The sequence below is a fragment of the Zootoca vivipara genome, chromosome 6 (genome assembly GCF_963506605.1).
Source record: "Zootoca vivipara chromosome 6, rZooViv1.1, whole genome shotgun sequence".
Lineage (NCBI taxonomy): Eukaryota > Metazoa > Chordata > Lepidosauria > Squamata > Lacertidae > Zootoca > Zootoca vivipara.
In genome coordinates this window covers 93,211,229-93,237,549 of record NC_083281.1, presented here as the reverse complement: position 1 = coordinate 93,237,549, position 26,321 = coordinate 93,211,229, and the positions used below count along the sequence as shown (strand labels likewise).

The 26,321-nt window shown below is 46.1% G+C and overlaps 1 protein-coding gene across 1 annotated transcript in view; it reads left to right on the top strand.

Moving 5' to 3' along the window:
* Positions 1-2,838: 2,838 nt before the first annotated feature.
* SLC4A5 (solute carrier family 4 member 5) overlaps positions 2,839-26,321 on the top strand; it is a 79,301-nt gene continuing 55,818 nt past the window's right edge. The window contains exon 1 of the mRNA XM_060276400.1: positions 2,839-2,864. Coding sequence (XP_060132383.1) covers position 2,864 — 1 coding nt within the window. The 5' untranslated portion in view covers positions 2,839-2,863. The remainder of the gene's footprint in view (positions 2,865-26,321) is intronic.

Genomic DNA, 26,321 nt, shown 5'->3' with positions numbered 1-26,321 from the left:
CTTTTTGAAATATGGAAACCCTTGTTTTGTGATTTATTGTTCTCATTGTTATTGCAAGCCGCTTTGGGCATAACTTTTTTGTAGAAAGGCAGCATACAAATAAAATGGAGGTGGTGGCGGCGCATGATGGTGTTAATGTCATACAGGACTCTAATTTGCCTACTGCATCGAGGCTTAGCAAAATCTGATCTAGATATCTGGATAAAAGGATATCCAATTTTTAAAAGAGACAGGATTGCTCTGTTAGGAAGTTCCTTACAGGAGAGGGAGGAAGAAAGATGGGGTGAAAATGTGCCACCTTGACTACACTGTGTTGACTACACTGCCTTTGTTTTCATGGATGGCTAAGGCAGGGATGTGGAGGGGCTCTCTCTCATGTTGTATAGGTCCTGAGTTGATGGGAAATAACAATAAAAATGATTTTCTTACGAAACCAAACCCAGAAGACTTTAATTGTTCCTCCTGCTCTTTGTACTCTCTAAGTATCCCCTGATTGGCCATGATGGATGATGATGATGCAATGAGCGAGAGAGGCCTCAGCACCTCCAGGATGCGATATGATGATGAAGATGGTAAGTTGGCTCCATGTATCACAGTTTGATCTGTCTGCCTTCCATTGTGGCCAATAGCGAAGGCATGCTGGGCATGTACAGTGGAACAGGCCCCCTTGTATACTCCCTTTCTATGGGGCAACTGAAGATCAGCATGAGGAAAATACAGTCGTACCTTGGAAGTCGAACGAAATCTGTTCCGGAAGTCCATTTGACTTCCAAAACCAAAGCATGGGTTCTGATTAGCTGCAGGAAGCTCCTGCAGCCAATCGGAAGCCGTAGAAGCCCTGTTCGGCTTCCAAAAATAGTTCACAAACTGGAACACTCACTTCCAGGTTTGTGGCATTCGGAAGCCAAAATGGTCCCTGTTCAGCTATTATTATTATTATTATTATTATTTTATTTTAATTCACTTGTTAAAATGACCCAAAGTGACTTACAAACACACCAGAAATACTAAAACTAATTGTAATAAACACAATCAACAAAAACCTTTATGGCCACGAAGCTCGGAAAATCTGAACCTCAGAAGAGCCTGCTGGGTCAGGCCATTGGCATTTCTAGTTCAGCATCCTGTTCTCAAATTGGCCAACAATATGCCTGTGGGAAACCTGCAAGCAGGATTCAAGTACAACGGCAGCCTCCCCTCCAATGGTTTCCCGCAAGTGGGATTCAGAAACATTGCTTCCTCTAACTGCAGAGGCAACGCAGAACCATCAGGGTGGCTGGGGCAACCTTGTCAGATGGGCAGGGTGCAATCACAGACCCTCTAAGCGTCCCTTTTTATGGGGCATTTGAACATCAGCATGAAGAAAATCTCCTGCCAACCTAGCAGTTCGAAAGCACGTCAAAATGCAAGTAGATAAATAGGAACCGCTACAGCGGGAAGGTAAACGGTGTTTCCTTGTGCTGCTCTGGTTCGCCAGAAGTGGCTTTGTCATGCTGGCCACATGACCTGGAAACTATACGCCGGCTCCCTCGGCCAATAATGCGAGATGAGCGCGCAACCCCAGAGTCGGTCACGACTGGACCTAATGGTCAGGGGTCCCTTTACCCTTTACCTTTATGAAGAAAATATCGCCTTTGCATGTTTCCCCTGTTCAGCTTCTATTAATTATTATATTAATTAATTCACTTGTTGAAATGACATACAGTAGTACCTTGGTTCCCAAACTTAATCCGTTCCGGAAGTCTATTCCAAAACCAAAGAGTTCTAAAACCAAGGTGCGCTTTCCCATAGAAAGTAATGCAAAACATGATTTTTATTATCTAACGAGACCACTGGTCCATAAAGTGAAAGCAATAATCAATGTACTGTAGTATAAAATAAATAAGACAGTATTGTAGATGATAAACATATTTTTATTATTTTTTCTTATGCACTGATGATAGTCATTGTTTGAATGGGGGGCTTTTATCCATTTCTGCAGTCACACAATCAATCAGTAGCTGAACTGGATTCCACACAGTCGCAAAAACAAGTCACAAAAACAAAGCCGCAAGCCACAGTCACAAGTCAGTCCCATAAAACGAAGAACAAGTCACAGTCAAAAAAAATGAAAAAGCCACACAAACAAAAACACAAAAAATAGCAAAAACAAAAGATCCAAATATCACCTCTGTGTTGCGTGGGTTCTCAGGACTCAACAGCCAACAGACTCAACAGGAAGCCTCTCTCTCTCCCCCCCCCCTTTTTTTATTTTTTTACAAACCGAACACACTTGACAAAAAGAGCAAACGGGACACACTCGACAACATGCAGAACATGTTCATCTTCAAAGGCAAAGTTCACAAACCGGAACACCCACTTCTAGGTTTGCAGCATTCTATTTCCAAGTTGTTCATAAACGAAACTGTTCTAAAACCAACTGTTCTAAAAGCCCATTACAGGGCTGCCTTCAGATTTTTTCTAAAGGTTGTATTGTTACTTATCTCCTTAGCTGTGGGGGTCACATAACTCCATACCCTCCAACAGAGCCAGGGACAGAATGAAAGAGAGCCCAAGAGATTTGTTGGGAATAATTTTGGAGCTTTGCCTTGCGGGCCTGTCTCTGTCTTCCCCCTCTGAATCTCCCTCCCTTGCACTCTCTCTTCGTCTCTGTCTCTTCCTCTTCCTAGCAGATTACCATTCCATCTACATTGGGGTGCCAGTGCCACGTGGCTACAGGAGAAAAAGGCGCAGGAGGAGATCGTCGTCCAGTCGGGACAAGAACGGCGACAGTGAGAGGCATTATGAGCGCCAGGACCGCTCAGACACAGACGACGGGGGCAGGATCAGCTATGAGAATGGAAACGACAATGCCAGCAGGACTAGTGAGTAGGAAAGGGGGAGACATAAGGCTAAGGCTTCCTTAGGATCATCATTCTTATCTCTGCATCACTACTATCAGTATACATGGTACCGTAAACACAGTATTGGCTCGAGGTCTTGGAGGAGGTGTGTCCGTCCTGCAGCAAGTCCTGGGGGCTCTTGTCACTGGGTCCCCAGCAAATGCCCAACCATGCCAACCCTTGGTGCCAACCCTGCCTAAGTGAAAGACAAGTTGCTGCCTCTGGGAGCCCACAAGCTAAATTTTGACAGTGGAGAGGGAGGGCAAGTGATCACAATTCATTGCAGTCTGCATGAAAAAGAAAAAAGAAGCTGCCTGATTTCTACACAGCTCATCATGCATTATTTGGGGAGTGAGGTAGAAGCTGCAAAATCAGGAAGAAGTTGAAAACACATCTCTACGAGAACTAAATTGGTGGCTCTGCATGCAATCAGATCTCTCTTGCCAAGCTTGCCAAGATCACCCAGTCCCACTTGAGGGTGGGGTTTTTTGCGGGTTAACATTTTCAAGACAGATCACATTATGCTACCAAAAAAAGGAAGGTTGCATGTTCTTTTTGACTAAGGAGCCAGCAGAGTTGTAGCTGGGTGATCTTGCGCCCCTAGCAGAACTGTCCAGATTGCGCCCCCTAGCCACTGACAAATTAGCTCTTCTTTCCGCCTCTCCTCCAAATCCCCCCCCCATTCAATTCACCCTCTATTTAAAACTTTTTCTTATGAGGCAATAATCAATATTTTTATATATGGACAATTTATATTTTAGCCAATTTTGTGCTCCCCTCTCACCTGTACCCCTGGCAGGGGCCCACCTTGCCACCCCTTGGCCCTGGGAGCCATAACTCCATCGTTGCTTGAAAGCTTTAAATTAAAAGAGAGAGAGAGAGAGATGTTTGGGATAAAGTATTTGTTTGCTGTGGGAAACACAGAACTGAAGAGAACACACACACACACAGTTTACCATTTTAATATCCTCCATTGCGAATGGCAGAGTCTGCAGACTTTGCTTTGGAGGCCAACATGGAATTGTTCACTCCCGTCTATTCCATGCAGCCTAGTCTGTAAGCTCCTTAGGAAAGCTTAGCATTTTGCATACCAAAATAGTTGTCTGCTTTCCATGGTGCACTCAGTAAGGAACTTTGCTTGGGTTTTACAAAATCATTAGCACAATGTCCGTCATTAGGGTGGGCAGGGGCGGCCAGAGGCCAAGAAGTTGCAAGGATCCCGGGAGGGGGAGGCCAGTGTGCCTCTTTGTTCGGCACACAGAGACACACTGCACTACCCATCTCAACTCTCTGGTGAGGCCCTTCTCCATGGCTAGCTCGGCCAATCAGTGTTTGGGGCAAAGGCCAATATTTTCCCCCTACCCCGCACTGTGAAATCCCCAATAGAACACTGCTTGATGTTTTCATAGGAGTGAAATAATGATGGATATTCATAAAGGGGACAAAGGTTAAACCAGTCATCAGCTCTTGTTGTCCTCTTACGTTAGACAACTGCTTTTTACTGTTTTTACTGTTGTAAATCCAAGATATTGGCTCAGCTCTGGCTCCTCAATTGGAGGCGGTGATACTTCTATATTGCTGGAACCCACAGGAGGGGAGAGGGCTCTTGTCCTTAGACCCTGTTTGTGGGTTTTCCTTTGGGGTATCTGGTTGGCCACTGTGAGAACAGAGTGCTGGACTAGATGGACAATTGGCCTCATCCAGCAGGTTCTGATTCCCTGAGACTGATGCTTTACCTATTTTGTTTGTCAGAATTAACGAAAGGACAAGCTATTTGTTTTGACTAAGGATTGAGATCCAAATCTTAAGTTCCTATAATTTCAGGCGCAGCTCCCTCCACAATTGTTAGAATTGGATTGAAATTGCTGATATCATAATATACAAATCTATGGTGTGATCACACTTTGAATACTGTGTACAGTTCTGGTTGCCTCACCTCAAAAGGGACATGGTGGAGCTGGAATAGGTTCAGAAAAGTCCAATCAAAATGATCAAGAGGAAGGAGCAACATTGCAGTATTTGGGGCTGTTTGGTTGAGGGAGGAGAGGTATAAAGGGACATGATAAGGTAAAGGTAAAGGGACCCCTGACCATTAGGTCCAGTCGTGACCGACTCTGGGGTTGCGCGCTCATCTCGCATTATTGGCCGAGGGAGCCGGTGTATAGCTTCCAGGTCATGTGGCCAGCATGACAAAGCCGCTTCTGGCAAACCAGAGCAGCACATGGAAACGCCGTTTACCTTCTCGCTGTAGCGGTTCCTATTTATCTACTTGCACTTTGACATGCTTTCGAACTGCTAGGTTGGCAGGAGCTGGGACCGAGCAACGGGAGCTCACCCCGTCACAGGGATTCGAACCGCCGACCTTCTGATCAGCAAGCCCTAGGCTCAGTGGTTTAACCCACAGCGCCACCTGGGTCCCCAAAGGGACATGATAGAAAGGCATTAAAATATGGATGCCATGTGGAAAGTGGACAGAGATGTAGTTTTCTTCCTCTCCAATTATATTAGAATTCGTGGGCATCCAGTGAAAATGAATGCTGGAAGATTCAGGACTGATAAAAGAAAGTGCTTCTTGACGCAGCACATAGTTAAACTATGGAAATGGCTCCCACTAGGGTGAGTGGGATGGCCACCAACAGGGATGGCTGTAATAGAGGATCAGACAAATTCATGCAGGAGAGGGATGTTGATGGCTATGTTTTCCTGCACCGTTGGAGAAAGTTGCTGTTGGCACCTGTCTGTCTCAAGCATAGCAGCCAACTCCTAGAGGCCGTGGGGGCTTTGGCCCCCACAATAAAATATTTGAGGGAACCGGGCCCCCACAAAGTTGATGGACATTCCGATTCAAATGGTGTGTGTGTGCACTGCATCAGGCAATCAATTATGCAGGGCTGGGTTTGCCTGGGCCCCCACAATATTTTATTCAAGTTGGTCTCAAGAGACAATGGAGTACACTTCCAGGGGTGAAAAACCGCTGTTAGCCACATCAAAGTTACCTCCCCAGGGCACAAACCTGGGCGATATGTATAGATAGAGGTCCTGGGCTGCTCAAACGACAGGACCCCTCCTCAGTCTCACTAATATGGTCCAAAGGAAAGCAGAGCAATACATTTGGCACCAGCTTGGCTGCAGGAGATGCCAGAAGGAGGCATGCAAGGTGCCATCCAACTGCCTTTGTGACTCCATTCCACATTTGTGTAGAGTTTACTCCTTGGCCGTTTCTTTTCCTGAAGATATCCAGCATGGTTTAGGATCAGAGTTTTCCTTTTCCTTAGATGGGCTGCCTCCCCAGGTGGATGAGGCCCACCTGCCCCTCGCTTCCTTCTACAACACATGTAGAAACTGCCTTCTTGACTGTTGGACCCACTCTTGGTCTCGTCCACTCAATCCACCGGAGTCTGTCTCCACATGCAGGGGAAGTCCCTAACTCACTGAGGGTTTCAGACCAATTGGCTCCCCTCACCTGGCTAGCTGGCTAGTCGAGGCTGTTCCCAGGTGTTGCTGCTGTCACATGCAGACAGATCGGGTCCTCCCTAACAAGAGGGCAGGTGTTGCGGTGCGACCTGGCAACCAAACCCTGTGTTGTGGGTGGGAACGTTTGGATGGCCACAACACCCGTTTGGAGGTCCCTCGATGCTGAGTGCAATCAGATCAATGGGATGCTAGCTAAATTCTATTCGAGGGACCTCTACTTAAGCCCATGCACATGTCCCTGAGCTTCCTCTTTGGGGCCAGTGCATCGGAACACTCGCTCACCTCTCCCTATGTTTAGGGCTTGCATGCATGACCTTGCTATGCCTTCGTGTGTCGTCTGTCGTTGGGACAGGGGCAGGGCAGGAATTTTCCCAACTTGGCTGATTGGCTGGTGCCATTTGGGTTTCGCCTCCCATGTAGCAAATCGACACAACTTGTAAGGTTGCGGTTAGGCTCTGGTTCAGGTGATAGGGGTGGAAGAGCAGTCTGGCCATCCCTATGCAATGGGAGAGGAGTCTGGCCATCCCTATGCAATGAGGAGAGCGCAAAATATGGTCTGAAGCTCAACATCAAAAAAACCAAGATCATGGCCACTGGTCCCATCACCTCCTGGCAAATAGAAGGGGAAGAAATTGAGGCAGTGAGAGATTTTACTTTCTTGGGCTCCTTGATCACTGCAGATGGTGACAGCAGTCACGAAATTAAAAGACGCCTGCTTCTTGGGAGAAAAGCAATGACAAACCTAGACAGCATCTTAAAAAGCAGAGACATCACCTTGCCGACAAAGGTCCGTATAGTTAAAGCTATGGTTTTCCCAGTAGTGATGTATGGAAGTGAGAGCTGGACCATAAAGAAGGCTGATCGCCGAAGAATTGATGCTTTTGAATTATGGTGCTGGAGGAGACTCTTGAGAGTCCCATGGACTGCAAGAAGATCAAACCTATCCATTCTTAAGGAAATCAGCCCTGAGTGCTCCCTGGAAGGACAGATCCTGAAGCTGAGGCTCCAATACTTTGGCCACCTCATGAGAAGAGAAGAATCCTTGGAAAAGACCCTGATGTTGGGAAAGATTGAGGGCACTAGGAGAAGGGGACGACAGAGGACAAGATGGTTGGACAGTGTTCTCGAAGCTACGAACATGAGTTTGACCAAACTGCAGGAGGCAGTGGAAGACAGGAGTGCCTGGCGTGCTCTGGTCCATGGGGTCACGAAGAGTCGGACACGACTAAACGACTAAACAACAACAACATGCAATGGGTATTCCATTAAAGGAATCCAGGGACTCTTGGTTGGTCAACCCTGTGAGGGATTGTGCCCTAAGCCAGAGTATGGGGGGGCATCTGGCTGGTGGACTGGCTTGACCCCGCTTTCCACTTTGCCGGGTGTTCACCCAAGGCTGACCTATGGTTGGTGCCCTGGGTCAGCGCTACCTGCAAGGGTGCAGGGAGCTAGTCGAACCAGAGCCTATGCAACTACTCACTTGATTGTAATCAATAAAGTTGTGGCCCAAATTCTGCCAAAAACCAAACCAAAATTTTGAGTCTTGGCTGAATTTATTTGGGGAAGGTTAAAGGGTCTGCACACGCAACTTCTAGAGCCACAGGTGAAAACTGAGTGCAGTGTGGGGACCAAAGGTGGACAAACTACCCTAAAAGGAGCATGATGTGTCCCCTAACACCTTTGAATATCACCGGCTGGAAACCAGGGGGGAGAGTGCTGACTTTTAGGCTTTCCACTGAGTCATCTGGTTGGCCACTGAGAACAGGATGCTGGACAAGATGGGCCCCCTTTGCCCCTCTTCTCATGTTCTTTACTTCCTGTTTTCTCCGCAATGCCTGACGTGGAGCACAGAGAAAGCTTGCACATCTCCTTGAAGATGTTGCAGAGCAGCACAGAGATGGAGAAGCACAAGGCATTGGAGCTTTCCACCCTCTCTGCCTCTGGTGAGATAATAACCAAGCCCTCCTTCCCCAACCTGGTGCCCCCCAGAAGCTATAGACGACAACTCCCATCAGCTTGTTGGCTGGGAGGACGCCAAGTTAGTGACGGCTGGCCCAAGTCATGCTGAACAGAAGCAATTTCTTACATATGTGAAACAAATAGGCCAGTTGATTCAGCCAATTTAAGTTTCCCAGATCGACGGGCATATCAGAATAAAATTATTTTATCAAAGCACCTGCTTTTTTGTGGTATTGTCAAAGGCGCTTCCTCGGAATACTTTGCAGCAGGCGTTGTCATGTTTAACATTTCTGGTTGTGAAGGGATTACATACACTTTTAAAAGGTCCTGTTGTTTTCCATCTTCTCTGTCTACCTCACTCCTCTCACTACCCCCCCCCACCCCCATTACCAACAGGCCCACCTCTTCTGAGGCATCGCGTTTATTCGGTAAGTTCACGTCATGAGAGCTGAGGGCAAAGGAAAGGGCTTCATATGCCCTATAATCTGCTCAGTAAGCTGTGGAGTTTAACTAAACAGGGTGGATAAAATAAGTCTGAGGGTCTTGTTTTTTGCCGCTGCTCCGTTTTGGTTGGTTTTTTTGGGGGGGGGGAGGGTTGTGTGTAGTGCTGTGAATATTTCTTCAGCCAGGAAAAAATGGGGGACAGATTCCAAACATTTCCAGGTAGGAAACCATTTCACATATTTTCAATATCTTGGGGTCTGGAAAGCCCTTTGGCTTTGATTTGAGAGTTTTCTGTAGTCTGCCTTGTGGTCTTGTTGAAGGTTTTGTTACGATCCAAGGGACTTTAAGGAGTCTTGATTCGCCTTTTCATCTCTTTACAGCCCAAGGGAAGGTTGGGTACTGCATCTGACACTCCCAAATGAACAAATTTGGACTGAGGATGGCAACCCCCAGGGGCTGTGGCACAACCAAATTCTTTCCCCTTTGACAGGTGTCTAAATGTAAGACGAAAGAGCATTTTGGAAAGTGTGGTGGCTGAAATGGTGGACTGTCCACTTAGATGAGAGGCACTGAAGAGAATGTGATAGAAAACTACTCCATGTAAAGTTGCATGATTGCCTAAGCAAGTGTTGTGCATAAAGGCCAGAGGTAAAAGGACTGGTGTTTTAAATCATCATTTCTATTCATACTGTGATTCAGGTGTGCATTTCTTCCCTTTGGCATTTGGATTTGCTGCTGTCTTTTCTTCCCCTCTATCTGATAGCCCCCATATGTTCTTCTTCAAAAGAGAGTAGGAATCTTTTTTAAAAAAAAAAGAAGAAGAAGAAGTGTAAACATTCCGGGTCTAGTTTGATTTGAAGCAAAGGAAACCAGGCAGGTGTCTGTCTTTATGAATGATGGAAAGCAGGTACTGCTAGAACATGTCACCAGCTGTTAATGAGGAGGGAGATTGAGATATTTTGTGTCTATATCCTCTCTTGTGGATTAGCTGGTGCTGAAAATGGTTGATTCTATGGTACAATTTGCTGTGCAGCCTTCATCTGCCATATATATCTGTTTTTTTCCTATGCAAAGATTTATGTGATATAATTAGCTAGTCCTGAGGGCTAGCTAATACATTTGGGTCTGAGATTTAGTTGGCAGAAGCCCGTTGTATCAGATGCATGAAGCTGGCAGAACAGGTTGTGGCTACGGTATATAAATGCATGAGCTGAGATACAGGGTAAGGAAAAGCAAGTAAAAACAAAACAAATAAACTGTGTTCTGATACTGGAGGTATGAGACATGTAAGCCATGCATGTGTACCTAAGGAGCAGTTCTGAAAACATCAAATGAAGGGCAGCTGCTTTTTTTTTTTAAGTGTGAGCCTTGTACATTTGCACCATGAAATATAGTGTTACTGAATTCTAGGACCAAAGCATCTCCTTCCCAAATTCACCTTGCATCTTTTGTGTTGAAGTATCAAAGGCCCTCAAAGTCTCCCAGTAGACCAGACTGCTTTCTGCATGCTCTCTTTGTTTAAACCAGCCTTCCCCAACATAAAGTCTAAACAAACATAGCAGTTACAAGATCTCTCTCTTTGCAGAAGCAATCGTAATGCATACAACCTTCCTATAAGTTCCATCCTCACCAAAATATGCCTCCAAATCACTGTGGGGTCTGTATCTGAGACTGAGGTACTGCCTGCTGCTCATACTGTACCAGTGACAGGCTGTCTCGGGGCGTGAATAACCCCTGTGCCACTCCAACAAATATATCTTCTTAACCATCCCTCTCTGCAAGAGAGTAGCTGTAAAGCAGGGGTGACTACTAGCTCCTAGCCCTCCGGGCCAATTTCACTGGCCCACAGAGCCCCACCAATTTTCTGGCAATGGCAATAAGTGCTGAGGTGAGCAAATCACTCCCTCCTCATTCCTCAGATTGAGCACCTGATGAGCATAAAGGGGGGGGGGGTCTGTGTGTAGGTCTCTGCCTCCATGTGTACATGCCCCATGTACATGTGAGAGTGCACATGAGAGATTGTGGCCGTCTCCACTAACTGGTATGTGGCCCCCCGAGAAGAATGTGCCCCTTAGGCCCCAAAATACTAGCCTCTGCTGCCTTAAATATGTGAGCATCTGAGGCACTTTTGAAATATAATGTCTTTAGATATAAGCATAATAAGTTTTTTTTAACCCACCAATCCATAGTTGTTCTATTGAATCAGAGCTCCGAAAGATTTAACCTGCTTCCTTCTTCTTTCTGAATCCTCCATTTAAGATGGAAGGTACCCCCATGGCCCAACTGGAGCAATCAAAAATGGACTGCGTTTTGCAGACCTTCTGGTTCCTTCAGTGAGAGAGTTTAAAGCTTCTCTCCCCCGCCCCCTCCCAGGTGTGTTTTATACTTTGGAAACACAGCTAGGCTTCAGTGCCTTTGTTGGTTTGACTGCAAAGAAAGAAAGGTCTCATAGGTGAATGAGCACTAAGAATTTGCCCTGGCTGTTCTGTTTCCTGCCCTCCACAGAAATTCTCTCCGCTTTAGCAAATGACTCTTTGTCTGCACCAGTGACCCCAATCAGAAGCCCAACACAAGCAGGTTTAGAGAGAGGAAAGACCTGTAAAACGACCCTAAGATCATCTATTCACACAATATTGAATGATGGAAGTTTCCTCCAGTCGGATAGAATGCCTCGTGGATCCCAGCAAAAGCTGAATGAAGCCGAGGTTACGTGTTGCCCATAGACAGATCGGCTTAGGCCTTAAGCTGGGGAAATGGGAAAGGAAAGGGGGAAAAAACCCTTATTTTCTATTTAAATGTCCTCCTTTGTTTTCTGTTTGTTTCAGTGACTGGTAGTTTTGCTGTGATATTTTTTAATTGTTATTTTGGGTTTTGTTTTTCTAATGCAGTAGCACACAGTTGAAATGAACAAGCACCTAATATGCCAGTTAACTGGTTAAGCTTCTGGAGCTGATGCAAAGGGGGGGGGCTTACTTTTTTCCTTTTTTTAAAAAAAAAGCAGACACATAGAATTGTAGAGTTGGAAGGGACTAGTCCTGGTGACTCTGTGCTTCCTCCAGAGTCAGAAAACAGTAACCCTTTGAATGCCAGTTGCTGGAGAACATTAGCAGGAAAGAGCTCCTGCCCTCGTGCGCACCTGCTCTGTGGCACCCAGAGGGCCGCTGTGGAAAACCAGGTGGTGGAGCAGAGTTGTCCTTAGGAGCTTAATCCCCACCCATCACCACAACCTCGTTGTTTTAGTATTTAATAATGGCTGCTTATTGTGTACCCTTTGGCACCATGGAAACATGATTTCTAAATTTTAAATGAATGAATAAGGAAAGTGAATAAATAATTAATAAGGAAATGAATAAATGAATAAGAAATCAATTGTACAGGGAGATCATTTTGCAAATCCAAGAATCTCTCATTCCCAGGAAAGATCTGCTGGTCTCCTAGGATATCTTAATAAACCCTTAAAAAGGGAAAACTTTTTATTTCTTTATTTTGCTTGCTTGTGCTGTACCAGAAACATTCAGATTGAATGACTGGTCACTTTTGAGTGACCCCTGACCGGAATAATGACTCGAGATAATGTGCTATGGGATTAAAATTGGCCACAACTTTATTAAGTTTCAGATGTAGGGAGACCTTGGCTCAGGCATTGGGCGTTTACCCTTCCCAGTCCCCAGCCGGGGATCTGGAAGACATCCGGGTTGTCCAGAATGTGTGGGGATTGGGCTGGCTCTGGAGAACATATGTTAAAGCAGAGAACACCCCCCCCCCGTTCGCTGCCGCTGGAGAGGAAAGCAATGACAACCTCTCGGCGTATGGCCAATGCCTCCCTTCAAGACCCCTTTAACGGGAACCTTGATCTTGACGCCACAAAGAGGGTGAGGTCACCGCTTCACGGCCTCCCCCCTTTAGGAAGATAGACTAAAGGATTCCGCCCAAGGCCTGAAACCGCCAAAGTTGTGACGTTTTTGCTACGGGAAAGGCACAACCTGCCAATGCAGGAAAATTCCTTTCCGGCCCCTCAACAACGACCTCGACGTAGCAGCGCCTGTGTACCTGTGGAGAAGAGGTTACCCTGCAAAAGAAGACTTAACTGAGGTAGCAGAGGGTGGGAGAAGCTCTGGAGCCAATTGCCGCTTTGCAGGTAAGATTCACCTTCTGTTGTGTGGGCAGGATGGTCCCTCCCCTTACCTGGCCAATCCCCTGGCAACGCCTCCCCAGGCGGGATTGGACGATTGGCTGAGGTAGGCAGAGACCTCCAGGTATCCAGCCTGGGGAGGATGAGGCCAGCTCGAATTACCAGGAGTCGCATTGGGATCCGGGGGGGGGGGGCTGCGCTCGACCACGCAAAAGGCGCCCCCCGTTTCATATGGGGAGCAGTCATTATATCCAGCCTTTTCTCTCTCTCCCTTTCTCTTTCTCTTTCTCTCACCTCAAGAAAGCATCACTTTAAATCAGAACACCTTAATCAAAAATGCATGTGCCTCCAAATGAATGTGAACATTTGCATGGCTCTCCTTTGGAAGGGAATCTGATGAGTAAAATTCTGCACAGGAAGGTTTGGAGGAAGTCTTGGATGCAAAGAATCAGAATCGCAATTCTCCATAAGTGATTATTGTCACATACTCTAAAATAGGGATGCACTTTAAAAAATGTGCAGAATCCAGCTGCAAGAGATTTAAGGGGAACAGTATAGACCAGGGGTAGGCAACCAAAGGCCCATAGGGGTCGTTTAACCAGCCCACAAGCCACCCCCGAACTGAGCCACCTGCTCAATGAGCCCCCGCACGCTGCGCTAAACTGGCTCAGCGTGGGGACTTGCTTCCACGGTGCCGGAAATTGCATCTGCGTAGATGCAGACGCCAGAAATCGCGTCTGCACAGACACAGAGGCCAAAAAATGCAGGCACACACACTTATGCGCGTGTGCAATCCGGCCCATGGAGGGATCTCCACTGGAGTGAACTGGCCCAGGTGAGGTAAACCTTGCTGACCCCTGGTATCTGGTATGATTTTTTCTGGCTGCCAATTCAATACAGTCATACCTCAGGATACGTCCGCTTCATGTTGCGTCTTTTCAGGATACGGATGCGCTGAATGGGTTACTTCCGGGTTCGGCGGGTCCGTTACCTGCATGCATGCGCAGAAGCACTAAATCGCGCTTTGCGCATGCGCAGAAGCGCCATCACGCGCATGTGCAGGTGTGGCGCTTCATGTTGTGGCCTTTTCATGTTGCGAACGGGCCGCCGGAACAGATCCCTTTCGCAACATGAGGTATCACTGTACTGAAGTCAATTCTTTTTTAAAAAAAAAAGACAATTTATTGAATTTTCCAATTAAACACACTTAAACAAAAACAAAACAAACAACCACAAAAGCAACAACACATATTAAACATAATAAACACAATTTTTTTCTTCTAAGTGTCTTATCAATTATTACAATTTTCTTTGCTCGGAGAGTGGTTGAAAAACACTGCTCTAGGCTACCTAGCAGTGGTTGAAAAACACTGCTCTAGGCTACCTACCTGTAATTAAAATGTTTTAATTGCCAGCTTTCAACGCATAGCTGTAAAATATAAAATAATGAAAGCTTTTTTTAAAAAAAGCATAAATTACCATGCTGCTGTTATTACCTCCTGTAATCTATTATACACTGACATTGCTTCCCTTTTTTTTTATTCCACTTTTATTTTTTCTAAAAATGGTCAACTCCTCTGGGAAATAATGGGGGGGGCAGAAGGTGATCTCGCCTAGGGCGCAAAAACCCCTAGCACCGGCCCTGAGTGGGAAAGCAGCGGTACAAGTGGAAGTGTGGACAAGCCCTGTGATGCTGTTATAGGCCGGGGGGGGGGCAAATGCAGCCCTCCAAGCCTCTCTGTCTGGCTCATTGGACTATCCCCAAACCATCCACCCTCCACAACCTTATCCCCTCTCCTCAGGCCACGCCCCTCACCTGCCCTGCTTCACATCCTTCTTCAGTGTTTTTTGCCTGGCTAGAATAATGCCTCTTTGTTTCCTGAATAGAGAAGCACTTGCAAGTGTGTGTAGAAACTAGTCTACTGTACGGAGGTAACAAGTGGGTGTGGTCACCCCACACACTCTCCCAAACACTACCACACACCCTCTCCTCTCCTCTGATGATCCATGCAGACTGAATGAACACGGAGCAGTATCACCCCCTCTTTCCACTCATCAAATGTTCAATCTGATGAGTGACTAGGACATGATTTGTTACCCACAGCAACATGTGTCTTCTTCAAATGATCTGCCCCCCCCCCCCCCCCGTTTGCCACTGTCCTAAAAATCAGTGGTGGCAAAAAATTAGGCCCCAGAGCTTGTAAACCCCTCAACTAGATGAACTTTGAAGCTGCTTCCAGCTCTTTGATTCTATGATAATCTGTTTGATGAATCAATTGCTTTTGCTTACGTAAATATATTTCCAGCACTTCTTTTTTTTTAAGTCTTCAGTTCTAATACAAGAACTCACAAAAGCTAAAAATTGCAGGCATTCCCTCTTCTTGCATTGTAACACTGGCATACATAATCTGAAACCAGTGCTTTTCTCCCAAACTATTTCTTGATTCATATTCACATTTATATTATACAGGTTTAATTTATCGAACGGATTATGATTAATGACTATGGTCTCTGGCCCCCCCCCAATTTGGCACCCCTGCTCATAACTCGTAAACCCCTGGATCAGGCCAATGGCCCATCTAGTCCAGCATCCTGTTCTGGTCTAACCAGATGTGGCCAACCAGATGTCTCTTATGGGGAGCCAATAAACATGGCTGTCTTAAGCGTATCTGGCACCGTGATTCAAAGATCCCTCCGGCGCCCCTCCCCCATTTCCCAGAGTTCCTGGCCTTTTTACAGCACTGCGAGCAACTTTGTGGGGCTGGAGGAAGCAGGCAGCAGCTAGAGGGTGGCTCCACCGGCGGGGAAGAGACGGAGGCTCTGGGCACAGGGCTGCTTCAGCACAGCAGGCAAGAGTACCGTGCCCAGCCTCCGCCTCTTCCCTGGTGCCCATGCTGCGGTGGCCACGGCAGGAGGAGGCTCTGGGCCCAGCGCTGCTTCAGCGTGGCGGACGAGGGCAGTGAGCTGATGCCGGCAGGTACCGCGTCCAGCCTCCGCCTCTTCCCAGGCACCCTCTAGAACTCTGTGCGAACTTGGCACCCTGGTGCCCCTCGCCACCTGCCTCTATGGGCAAGATGCCCCTGCCAGTAAACAGGATCTGTGCTCAAGTGCATTCGCCCTTCCTGTGGTTTCCAGCAATTGATGCCTCCAACTGTAGTGGCAGAGCATAACCATTATGGCTAGTAGCTATCAATACCCCTCTTCTCCATGAATTTGTCTAATCTTCTTCTATAGCCATCCAAGTTGGTAGCCATCACTGCCTCCTGTGGGAGTGAGTTCCATAGTTTGAGTATTATAGATAATATCAGGTACGGTACTATTGGGAAAGTGCACATCCCAAGAGGTTTGCATTCAGGATTCCTTGCCACGTCGCTGAAGATTCCAAGGTATAACTCCTCGACTGCTTGCACTCCCAGAGTTTTGCCCCACCAGTCTATGCAGAATTGCAGAATTGCTTGCATAATCTGGGGACAGCCACTTGAGACTACCATGGGCACCACTGACCATGTGAAGCAGACAGGCTCTCCAACTTTAAAAACTATGTGGGACCTTTTCATGTTCTTACAGTGATAACATTTGTAGTGACATTTCCAGGTCATTGGCAGCTCAAACCCAGAATTGTTGCTCCATAGGAAGGAAGCTGCCTTATAAGGCAAACCTCTGATTCACCTGGGTTGTCATTATCAACACGGCTTCTAGGGACCTCTCCCAGCTCTATCGAGAGACGCTGCTGATTGAACCCGGGACCTTTGCATGCCAAGCGGGTGCCACAGGCAACTCTTCCCCTAACACCGAGCTTTGGGTTGTTTTGTTAACACCAACATCTTAACCCCAAAGACCCTTTGTCTCACCTTGGGTGCTTTTGTGATGGAAACCCTAAACCAGAAGTAAATTTGCCAAGGCTTTGAAGTCCACTAAGCACTTGACGATATCACCTTCATTCCAGTAATTTGGCTTCAAGGTTCTTAGCAAGTAAATCAGGCTAATCTAGAGTAATAGCGAACATCCTATTCTTTGGGGGCCATTGTGATTCTTTTGGCAGAAAACAGGAACATTCTCCAGGAGGGAAAGCAAGTTGCACTTAGCACACATGCTAATTTCATATAACTTCAGTTCAGAAGGCGCTCCTCATTGCAACCTCAATATTTGGAGCCTATTCATTTGCCGCATTAGGATTTCATTTTATGACCACGCACATGTATAGACACATTGAAACACAAAAATGCTCACTGTTTGTACCCAGTGTGAAAGAACAAGCTGGAGGATTTTGAGCACAGATATTTTTATAATCAGATTAACTTCTAACACATTAAAGCTAACTTTATTTTAAGCAGTTAGTGCTCACCTGAGACCTACCACATGGCACCATGGCACTCAGGCACGATCAAACCACTTCCTGGTGAAGTTTGGACTGTGTGCAAACACCTTGCCATGATGGGCAACTGTGTCCTGGAGACTCATGTTAGATCTCTGAATACTTGGGGTGGGGGCGGGGGGTGTTCCAGAGAGTAAAGCCCGTGATCCTGTTGAGACTCTGTTTTGCTGTGGGGAGGTGAGGTGAAAAGAACTATTGACCCACTCTCACCTGACAGTCCACCTGTATTGCATCCTCAATGAGCAATCCAGTAGAGTTGGTCCAAAGGCCAGCCATAGCAGAAGTGATAGGTGCCTTCTGGAGCACTCAGCACCAATTTGCATGGAACTCAGGGGATTAAAAAGTTGCTTGGCTCCATAGTGCCGTGCAAATCTTGCAAATTCAGTCAAGGTCCCAGTATCGTGCCTTCCCATATTTTATGAGGTCTGTTTCAGTATATATAGCCTGATGGTGCCAAGAAGACACCTGCATTGATGTAACCAGCTTTCTCACTTGATCCTTGTCCATCCTGCCTGGTGGAACCCAGTCTGAGCAGGTTGAGCAGGTGGTTCCAGGGTGTGGTGACCAGCACCCACTGCAATGGAACAGCATCTGCTTCCCTTAAAAGGCAGTAATGCTCTCACTCCTGAAAAAGCCCACCCTGGACCCTGAGGTTTGTAACAACTACTGCCCAGTATATTGGAGAAATAATCCACCATAGCTGCCAAGTTCTCCCTTTTTTTAAGGAAAATTCCCTTGTGCTGAATAGGCTTCCTTGCGAAAAAAAAAGGGGGAAACTTGGCAGCTATGTAATCCACATCATCTTTGCTTGTCTGTGGGACAGCTCACGGTTTGCTGAAGAAACTTGTGGGTAATATGGTGCTGGAGGAGACTCTTGAGAGTCCCATGGACTGCAAGAAGATCAAACCTATCCATTCTTAGGGAAATCAGCCCTGAGTGCTCCCTGGAAGGACAGATCGTGAAGCTGAGGCTCCAATACTTTGGCCACCTCATGAGAAGAGAAGAATCCTTGGAAAAGACCCTGATGTTGGGAAAGATTGAGGGCACTAGGAGAAGGGGACGTCAGAGGACAAGATGGTTGGACAGTGTTCTCGAAGCTACCAACATGAGTTTGACCAAACTGCGGGAGGCAGTGGAAGACAGGAGTGCCTGGCGTGCTATGGTCCATGGGGTCACGAAGAGTCGGACACGACTAAACGACTAAACAACAACAAACAACAACAACAACAGCCTCCACTTGAAATGCTGGTGATGTTAGAACTCAAACCTGTCTTCCAACATCAATATTCATAGTTCCTTTATTTTCTGAATTTGTTTTTATGCCTATACACACATACAGTCTATGACCACACATTAGCTACTGGGATAAGGCCATCCTGCCTGCAGCCTTGCATGCCGCCAAAGATCTAAAAACCATGTGAGCACAGAGATTTAGAAGAAAATCAGCCAAGCTTGTTCTCAGCAAGCAGCGCTGAGTGGGGCAATCGAGCAGCCAAGCGCTTCCTTCACCCTTCCAGTTCCTTCACAGGGCTCCAGGAAATGTATCTGAGCCCACCCAGGCAGGAATTGTTGGAGGGAGGGAGGTCATGGACCAGCTCCTTTGGATTACACACCATGCATTTAAAGCACAAAGAGCCCTCGGAACCATACTTCAACCCTCACAGGTCTACCTGTTTTGCATGCGTTTGTCATTTAAATTTATTCATTATTTAAATTTGTCTGCTGCTTTTCCATATAGGTATGCTCGAAGCAACTCACAACAACAACAAAATACAAGCAGTACAGTACTTCATTACAAGAACAAACGAATACTAAATCATTTTGAAACGTAACATGAGTCCAACAAATAGATCGGTTGGAATATGTGAACTTTATAACTTTTTAAAGTCATTGTAAAACTAATCACTGAAACATATCAATTAATGACAAATATAATGTAAATATAAGTATTTTCTGTCCCATTTTTCATCAGTCTGCAATTTTAAAATATCTGTACAAAATAGTCATACTTAGATATGTACTTTAAAACATTTTTCATCGTAATTATGTGCTTACATATGTATTTTATCATAATGTGTGGATTTTTACTTTATCCTAAAATATATAATTTTTATCCATTTTGGTACAGTTTCTAAATTGAGAATCATATTGAATAATTTGGAGAAGTGTGAAACCTTAAAGGTTATTACTTTCCAATCAATTTGTTAATCCAAGAAGTGTTAATAAAGGCTTGTATCCTACTCAGAGTAGCCCCACTGAAGTTAATGGACGTGACTAAGGTTCATTAATTTCAGTTGGGTCTACTCTGAGTAGAACTTAGTTGGAGACAGCCCTGGGTCAATTCAGTTTAAAGCACAGACAAAACAAACCCCTCTCCTATCCCAACATTTAGGAGGGCAACACAGAACCCCAAAATCCAGCTCAGCTTCACAGTTTGCTTGGACTATCAGGTCCCAATCTCATCAAGCTCCAAATAGAAACTATCTCCGCAAGCAAACAGTACTCTCTTTCACCATTATTTTCTATTTTGCCAATCGTTCCACATTTCAAGCCCTCTTTGTGAAAGGAGTTAGGCATGAATTGCTAATTATCTTCATACTGATGGGTCCTGAATGGGCATATTGTTTTTTAATGAGTTGTTACCTCAAACAACTTATTTTTATTCAAACGGTCTTTTCATTTGAGGTGCTGCGACAACTGACTGCTATTTACCACATTCTGAAATTGTGAATCTGACGGGCATGGGCCACTGAAAAATGTGCAAAGAATTTGTTGTGCCAAAGGGTTTTCTGGCTTAATAGAATAATGAATCTTAGAGTCGGAAGGTCCACCCAAGGGTCATCTAGTCTAGGGTTGCAATTCTTTGGTTGACTTGCCTAAGAGCCAGGAGAAAACTAAAGAATCCATGGCAGATGGTCATCCATCCCGTTCTTTTAAAAAAAACACAACTCCAATGAAGGAGAGTCCACAACCTTCTGAGGGAGTCCATTCTGCTGTCAAACAGCTCTTACTGTCAGAAAGTTCTTCCTAATGTTCAGTCAGAATCTCTTTTCTTGCTATTTGAATCCTACCCTCTGGAGCAGCAGAAAACAAGCTGCCTCCATCTTCCATTTGACAGCCGTTTGATATTTGAAGATTCCGGAGTCACTTTTTTCTGCCATTAATGAGTGGGGAGATTCACTTAAGTACAAGTGGTTTGGCAGGTGGTCCCTGCCTGCATCTGGCCAATCTCCACATTAGTTAGTAACTGCGTGCAGCTCAAAGCAGGGGCACCAACTCCTGGGGCCCAGCCCTTTTGGCCAAAACGTGGTAGTAGGAGGAGCCACCGGCCATTGAAGCTGCGCTGCCGCCGCATTTGGTTCTGCCCCAGCTCCTCCTAATGTCCGGCGCACAATGTCGGCCCTCACAAGCTGGCGCCTCTGGTTCAGGGGTTGTTTTTGCCATATGATTTACTTGGCTCTCTGCAGGGAATTGGCCCAAGGCATTTGAAGTTTGCTCCCTGCTTGTGGCAGCCTCTGGCCTGGATTGCAATAGGGTGATCTGCGAGGGCTGATAGTCTGTCTTGCACCAGAGTGTGGAGGAGAGGGGCTGGGCTGGGATGCCTTTAAACCACCCCCAGTGCTTGACTCTGTTTGCTGCTTGGACTATACATGATGTGGGGAACTTTTGGCCCTCCAGAGGTTGCTGAACTAAGACTTACCGCCCAACTGTCCCATTTAAAGTGGGACATCTGGATTCATAGAAGCCGGTCTGACTTCTGATCGCAATCCTGCATGTTACGTTTTGCCTCCCATGCTCTGACTGCACCAGAATGCAGGACCAAAAGATGAGCATTTCCACATCCTGCCCTGTGCTGTGAGTCAGTTGGCTCACAGCAGAGTGCAGGACCAAAAAAATGGGCTGGTTGGCATGGCTGTAATTGCTCGGTGCAGCTTCCCTGAGGCTATGCTGGCTGGCTCAGGCTCAGGCTGCGAAGAAGGAGGAGGTGGAGGCTGTGGAAAAAGCTATGAGCCAGGAGGGAGGGGTGGGAGAGAGTGAGGGAGGGGCTGGTGGTTGTGATGAGGGGGTGAGCAACGGGGGCAGCGGGTTGGTGGTGAGGGTGTACCCTCATTTGTTCTTCCAAAATGTTGGGGGATATGCTACTACTTAAGGTGCTACACCCAATATGCCAGCAAGTTTGGAAAACTCAGCAATGGCCAGAGGATTGGAGAAGATCAGTCTACATCCCAATTCCAAAGAAGGGCAGTGCCAAAGAATGCTCCAACTACCGCACAATTGCGCTCATTTCACACGCTAGCAAGGTTATGCTTAAAATTCTACAAGGCAGGCTTAGGCAGTATGTGGACCGAGAACTCCCAGAAGTGCAAGCTGGATTTTGAAAGGGCAGAGGAACCAGAGACCAAATAGCAAACATGCGCTGGATTATGGAGAAAGCTAGAGAGTTCCAGAAAAACGTCTACTTCTGCTTCATTGACTATGCAAAAGCCTTTGACTGTGTCGACCACAGCAAACTTTGGCAAGTTCTTAAAGAAATGGGAGTGCCTGATCACCTCATCTGTCTCCTGAGAAATCTCTATGTGGGACAAGAAGCTACAGTTAGAACTGGATATGGAACAACTGATTGGTTCAAAATTGGGAAAGGAGTACGACAAGGTTGTATATTGTCTCCCTGCTTATTTAACTTATATGCAGAATTCATCATGCGAAAGGCTGGACTAGATGAATCCCAAGCCGGAATTAAGATTGCCGGAAGAAATATCAACAACCTCAGATATGCAGATGACACAACCTTGATGGCAGAAAGCGAGGAGGAATTAAAGAACCTTTTAATGAGGGTGAAAGAGGAGAGCGCAAAATATGGTCTGAAGCTCAACATCAAAAAAACCAAGATCATGGCCACTGGTCCCATCACCTCCTGGCAAATAGAAGGGGAAGAAATGGAGGCAGTGAGAGATTTTACTTTCTTGGGCTCCTTGATCACTGCAGATGGTGACAGCAGTCACGAAATTAAAAGACGCCTGCTTCTTGGGAGAAAAGCAATGACAAACCTAGACAGCATCTTAAAAAGCAGAGACATCACCTTGCCGACAAAGGTCCGTATAGTTAAAGCTATGGTTTTCCCAGTAGTGATGTATGGAAGTGAGAGCTGGACCATAAAGAAGGCTGATCGCCGAAGAATTGATGCTTTTGAATTATGGTGCTGGAGGAGACTCTTGAGAGTCCCATGGACTGCAAGAAGATCAAACCTATCCATTCTTAAGGAAATCAGCCCTGAGTGCTCCCTGGAAGGACAGATCGTGAAGCTGAGGCTCCAATACTTTGGCCACCTCATGAGAAGAGAAGAATCCTTGGAAAAGACCCTGATGTTGGGAAAGATTGAGGGCACTAGGAGAAGGGGACGACAGAGGACAAGATGGTTGGACAGTGTTCTCGAAGCTACGAACATGAGTTTGACCAAACTGCGGGAGGCAGTGCAAGACAGGAGTGCCTGGCGTGCTATGGTCCATGGGGTCACGAAGAGTCGGACACGACTAAACGACTAAACAACAACAAATGCTACTACTTAATGTGAGTCAACAACATGAGATAGCAGCAAAAAAAGCTAATGCAATTCTAGGTTGCATCAAAAGAAGTAGTGTCCTGATCAATGGAAGTAATAGTCAGAGCCCACCTGGAATGCTGTGTCCAGTTCTAGGTGCCACAGTTTAAGAAGGATATTGACAAGCTGGAATGGAGGCTGGGGGTTGAACTAGGTGACTCCTGGGGTCCCTTCCAACTCTGCAATTCTGTGATTCTAACTCCCACCATCCCTGATTGTTCTAGTTTGGAATTGTAGTTTAGCAACATCCAGAGGGCCAAAGTTTCTCCACACCTGCAGCACATTCTTTCCCTCAGAGAGTTCTGAGCCCGATGGTTTGTTAAGGGTTTGGGAGGACTGTAACTCTATGAGGGCTAAACTGCCATGTCCAGAAATTCTTGGAGGGAAAGGAATGTGTTTTGAATGAGCTTTAAAGGCATGGTGTACACACAGCCCAAGTATTAAAAACTTCTTAGGTACTCATTTCCTTTTGTCAGTTGTTAGAAGGGAATTGAAGAAGGAAAGAAGAGAGAGAGTGGAGGGAGATGGGGGTGCCGAGGAGAGGAAAAACTGAGGGCACATCAACAGTGAGATCTCAGAGCTTGTTGTTGTTGTTGTTAAAATTTATATACCACCCTTCATAAAAAGATCTCAGGGCAGTTTACAAGTGGTTTAATCCACCAAACTCTCAAGGAAATCTGGGGACTGTTGTTTATTTAATGAAGGTTCTGGGAACCTGCTTTTCAGCAGTCACACAAGGCTCTGTCAGGTTCTTTCAGAGACGATGCCAGGCCAAATTGGCATAGCTGCCAAGTTTTCCCTTTTCTCGCGAGGAAGCCTATTCAGCATAAGGGAAAATCCCTTAAAATAAAGGATAACTTGGCAGCTATGCAAATTGGTTGCTTAAACCAAGGAACAGCTTTTTTTTTCTTAGTTTTTGTTTTGTTTTGTTTTGTTACAATACAAATAGATAAACACGGAAAGGTGCATTTGTTGTCTCCGCTTTCAGTTCATATGCTTTTTCAGAGTTTGACTGCATTTAGTGATTACATTTAGTGATTTACATTTATCTATTTTGTGGTATACATCTTGCATGAAGGAAAAGGGAGGAGTATTGTTCTATTGTCTGTTGCTAGTGCAGGGGTTTGTGTCAGCATCACATGGATAGTCCTTCATTTGTGTATTTATTTATTTTTATTGATACCGTGGGGGGGGGTCCCCAGGTTTGTTTGGTTGTGCTCTGTTGATTGCAGGGTGGCTTGTTTGTGTGTGCAGGGGGTGGGTAGGTTGTTGGATGAAATTAGCCATATTTATTCATATGCTGTTGGGGAGGATAGGTTGTGCTGTCCTTTTGTGTGGTCGAAACAAAATAAAAAAATTCCTTCCAGCAGCACCCTAGAGACCAACCAAGTTTGTCATTGCTTTGAGCTTTCGTGTGCATGCACACTTCTTCAGATGCACACAGTGTACATGCACACAAAAGCTCATACCAATGACAAACTTAGTTGGTCTCTAAGGTGCTACTGGAAGGATTTTTTTAATTTTGTTTCGACTACGTCAGACCAACACCTGTAACTTTTTGTGTGGCGTATGTGATAAAGGGAAACCATACTGAGATGAAGGTCTTCTCCTTTGCTTATCCCCGTGGTATTTTGAGTTTGTTGGTTAACTTCTCTAGTAGGGCAGTTTCCCATACATTTTGGTACCAGTGGTCTATGCTCACTCCCCATAGCTCCTTCCAGTGTCTAGTTATGATATTTCTAGCTGCTGCAAGTAACTTATGAGTTCCTTGTTGTGTGTGTGTGTAGGTGTGCGTGCGTGCGTGTGCGCGCTGTCCTAGAGTTGATTCTATTACCTGTTTTGTTCTTTTGGAAATTTCCTGCAGCCCTGATATCCAGAAAGATTGAACTTTGGGGCATTTCCACCACATGTGGATGTGTGTGTCTATGGAAGTGCAGTCTCTCCAACATTTAGATGAGGTTCCTGGGTGTATCAGTGCCAGCTTCCATGTTGCTAGGTACCATCTGTGTATAGGTTTTAGGGTGAGGTCTCTTCTTTTGGCGGGGTATAAGTAATGAATTATTATTATTATTATTATTATTATTATTATTATTAGCTGAGATGGATTTAAATGGTGGTCTATAGTCTAGACCAGTGGTCCTCAACCTTGGGCCTCCAGATGTTTTGAGACTACAATTCCCATCATCCCTGACCACTGGTCCTGCTAGCTAGGGATCATGGGAGTTGCAGGCCAAAAACATCTGGAGGCCCAAGGTTGAGGACCACTGGTCTAGACCATTGGGTAGGGTTTAATCCATAAGGTCATGCTTCCTTGGTTTTTAATCATGGTAAGGGGGTTTGTAGAGTCTTGAAGTAGTATTTTACATACAGTATTGTAGAGGCCACCCCTTTACTCTGTCCCTCCATTGTTAGGAGGAGTTTCTCAAAGCTAGTCTGTGGCCTGGTGGCTGCTGTTTTTGTAGTTGGGTTGTTTAGGAAGGCTTGTAGTTGGTGCTGGGTCAGCCAGGGTATTGGAGTGTCCCCTAATTTATCTTGTATTTCCCTAATAATAATAATAATAATAATAATTTATTATTTATACCCAGCCCATCTGGCTGGGTTTGCCCAGCCACTCTGGGCAGCTTCCAACAGAAAAATAAAATAATCTATTAAACATTAAAAGCCTCCCTAAACAGGGCTGCTTTCAGATGTCTTCTAAAAATCTGGTAGCTGTTTTTCTCTTTGACATCTGATGGGAGGGCGTTCCACAGGGCGGGCACCACCACCGAGATGGCCCTCTGCCTGGTTCCCTGTAACTTGACTTCTCGCAACGAGGGAACCGCCAGAATGCCCTCGGCGCTGGACCTCAGTGTCCGGGCAGAACGATGGGGGTGGAGACGCTCCTTCAGGTATACTGGACTGAGGCCATTTAGGGCTTTAAAGGTCAGTACCAACACTTTGAACTGTGCTCGGAAACTTACTGGGTGCCAATGTAGATCTTTCAAGACCGGTGTTATGTGGTCTTGGTGGCCGTTCCCAGTCACCAGTCTAATCTGGATTAGTTGTAGTTTCCAGGTCACCTTCAAAGGTAACCCCACATAGAGCACATTTCAGTAGTCCAAGCGAGAGATAACTAGGGCATGCACCACTCTGGCGAGACAGTCCGCGGGCAGATAGGGTCTCAGCCTGCGTACCAGATGGAGCTGATAGCTGCCCTGGACACAGAATTGACCTGTGCCTCCATGGACAGCTGTGAGTCCAAAATGACTCCCAGGCTGCGCACCTGGTCCTTCAGGGGCACAGTTACCCCATTCCAGACCAGGGAGTCCTGCACACCTGCTTGCCTCCTGTCCCCCACAAACAGTACTTCTGTCTTGTCGGGATTCAACCTCAAGCTGTTAGCCACCATCCATCCTCCAACCGCCTTACACAGGACCTTCACCGCCTTCATTGGTTCTGATTTGAAAGAGAGGTAGA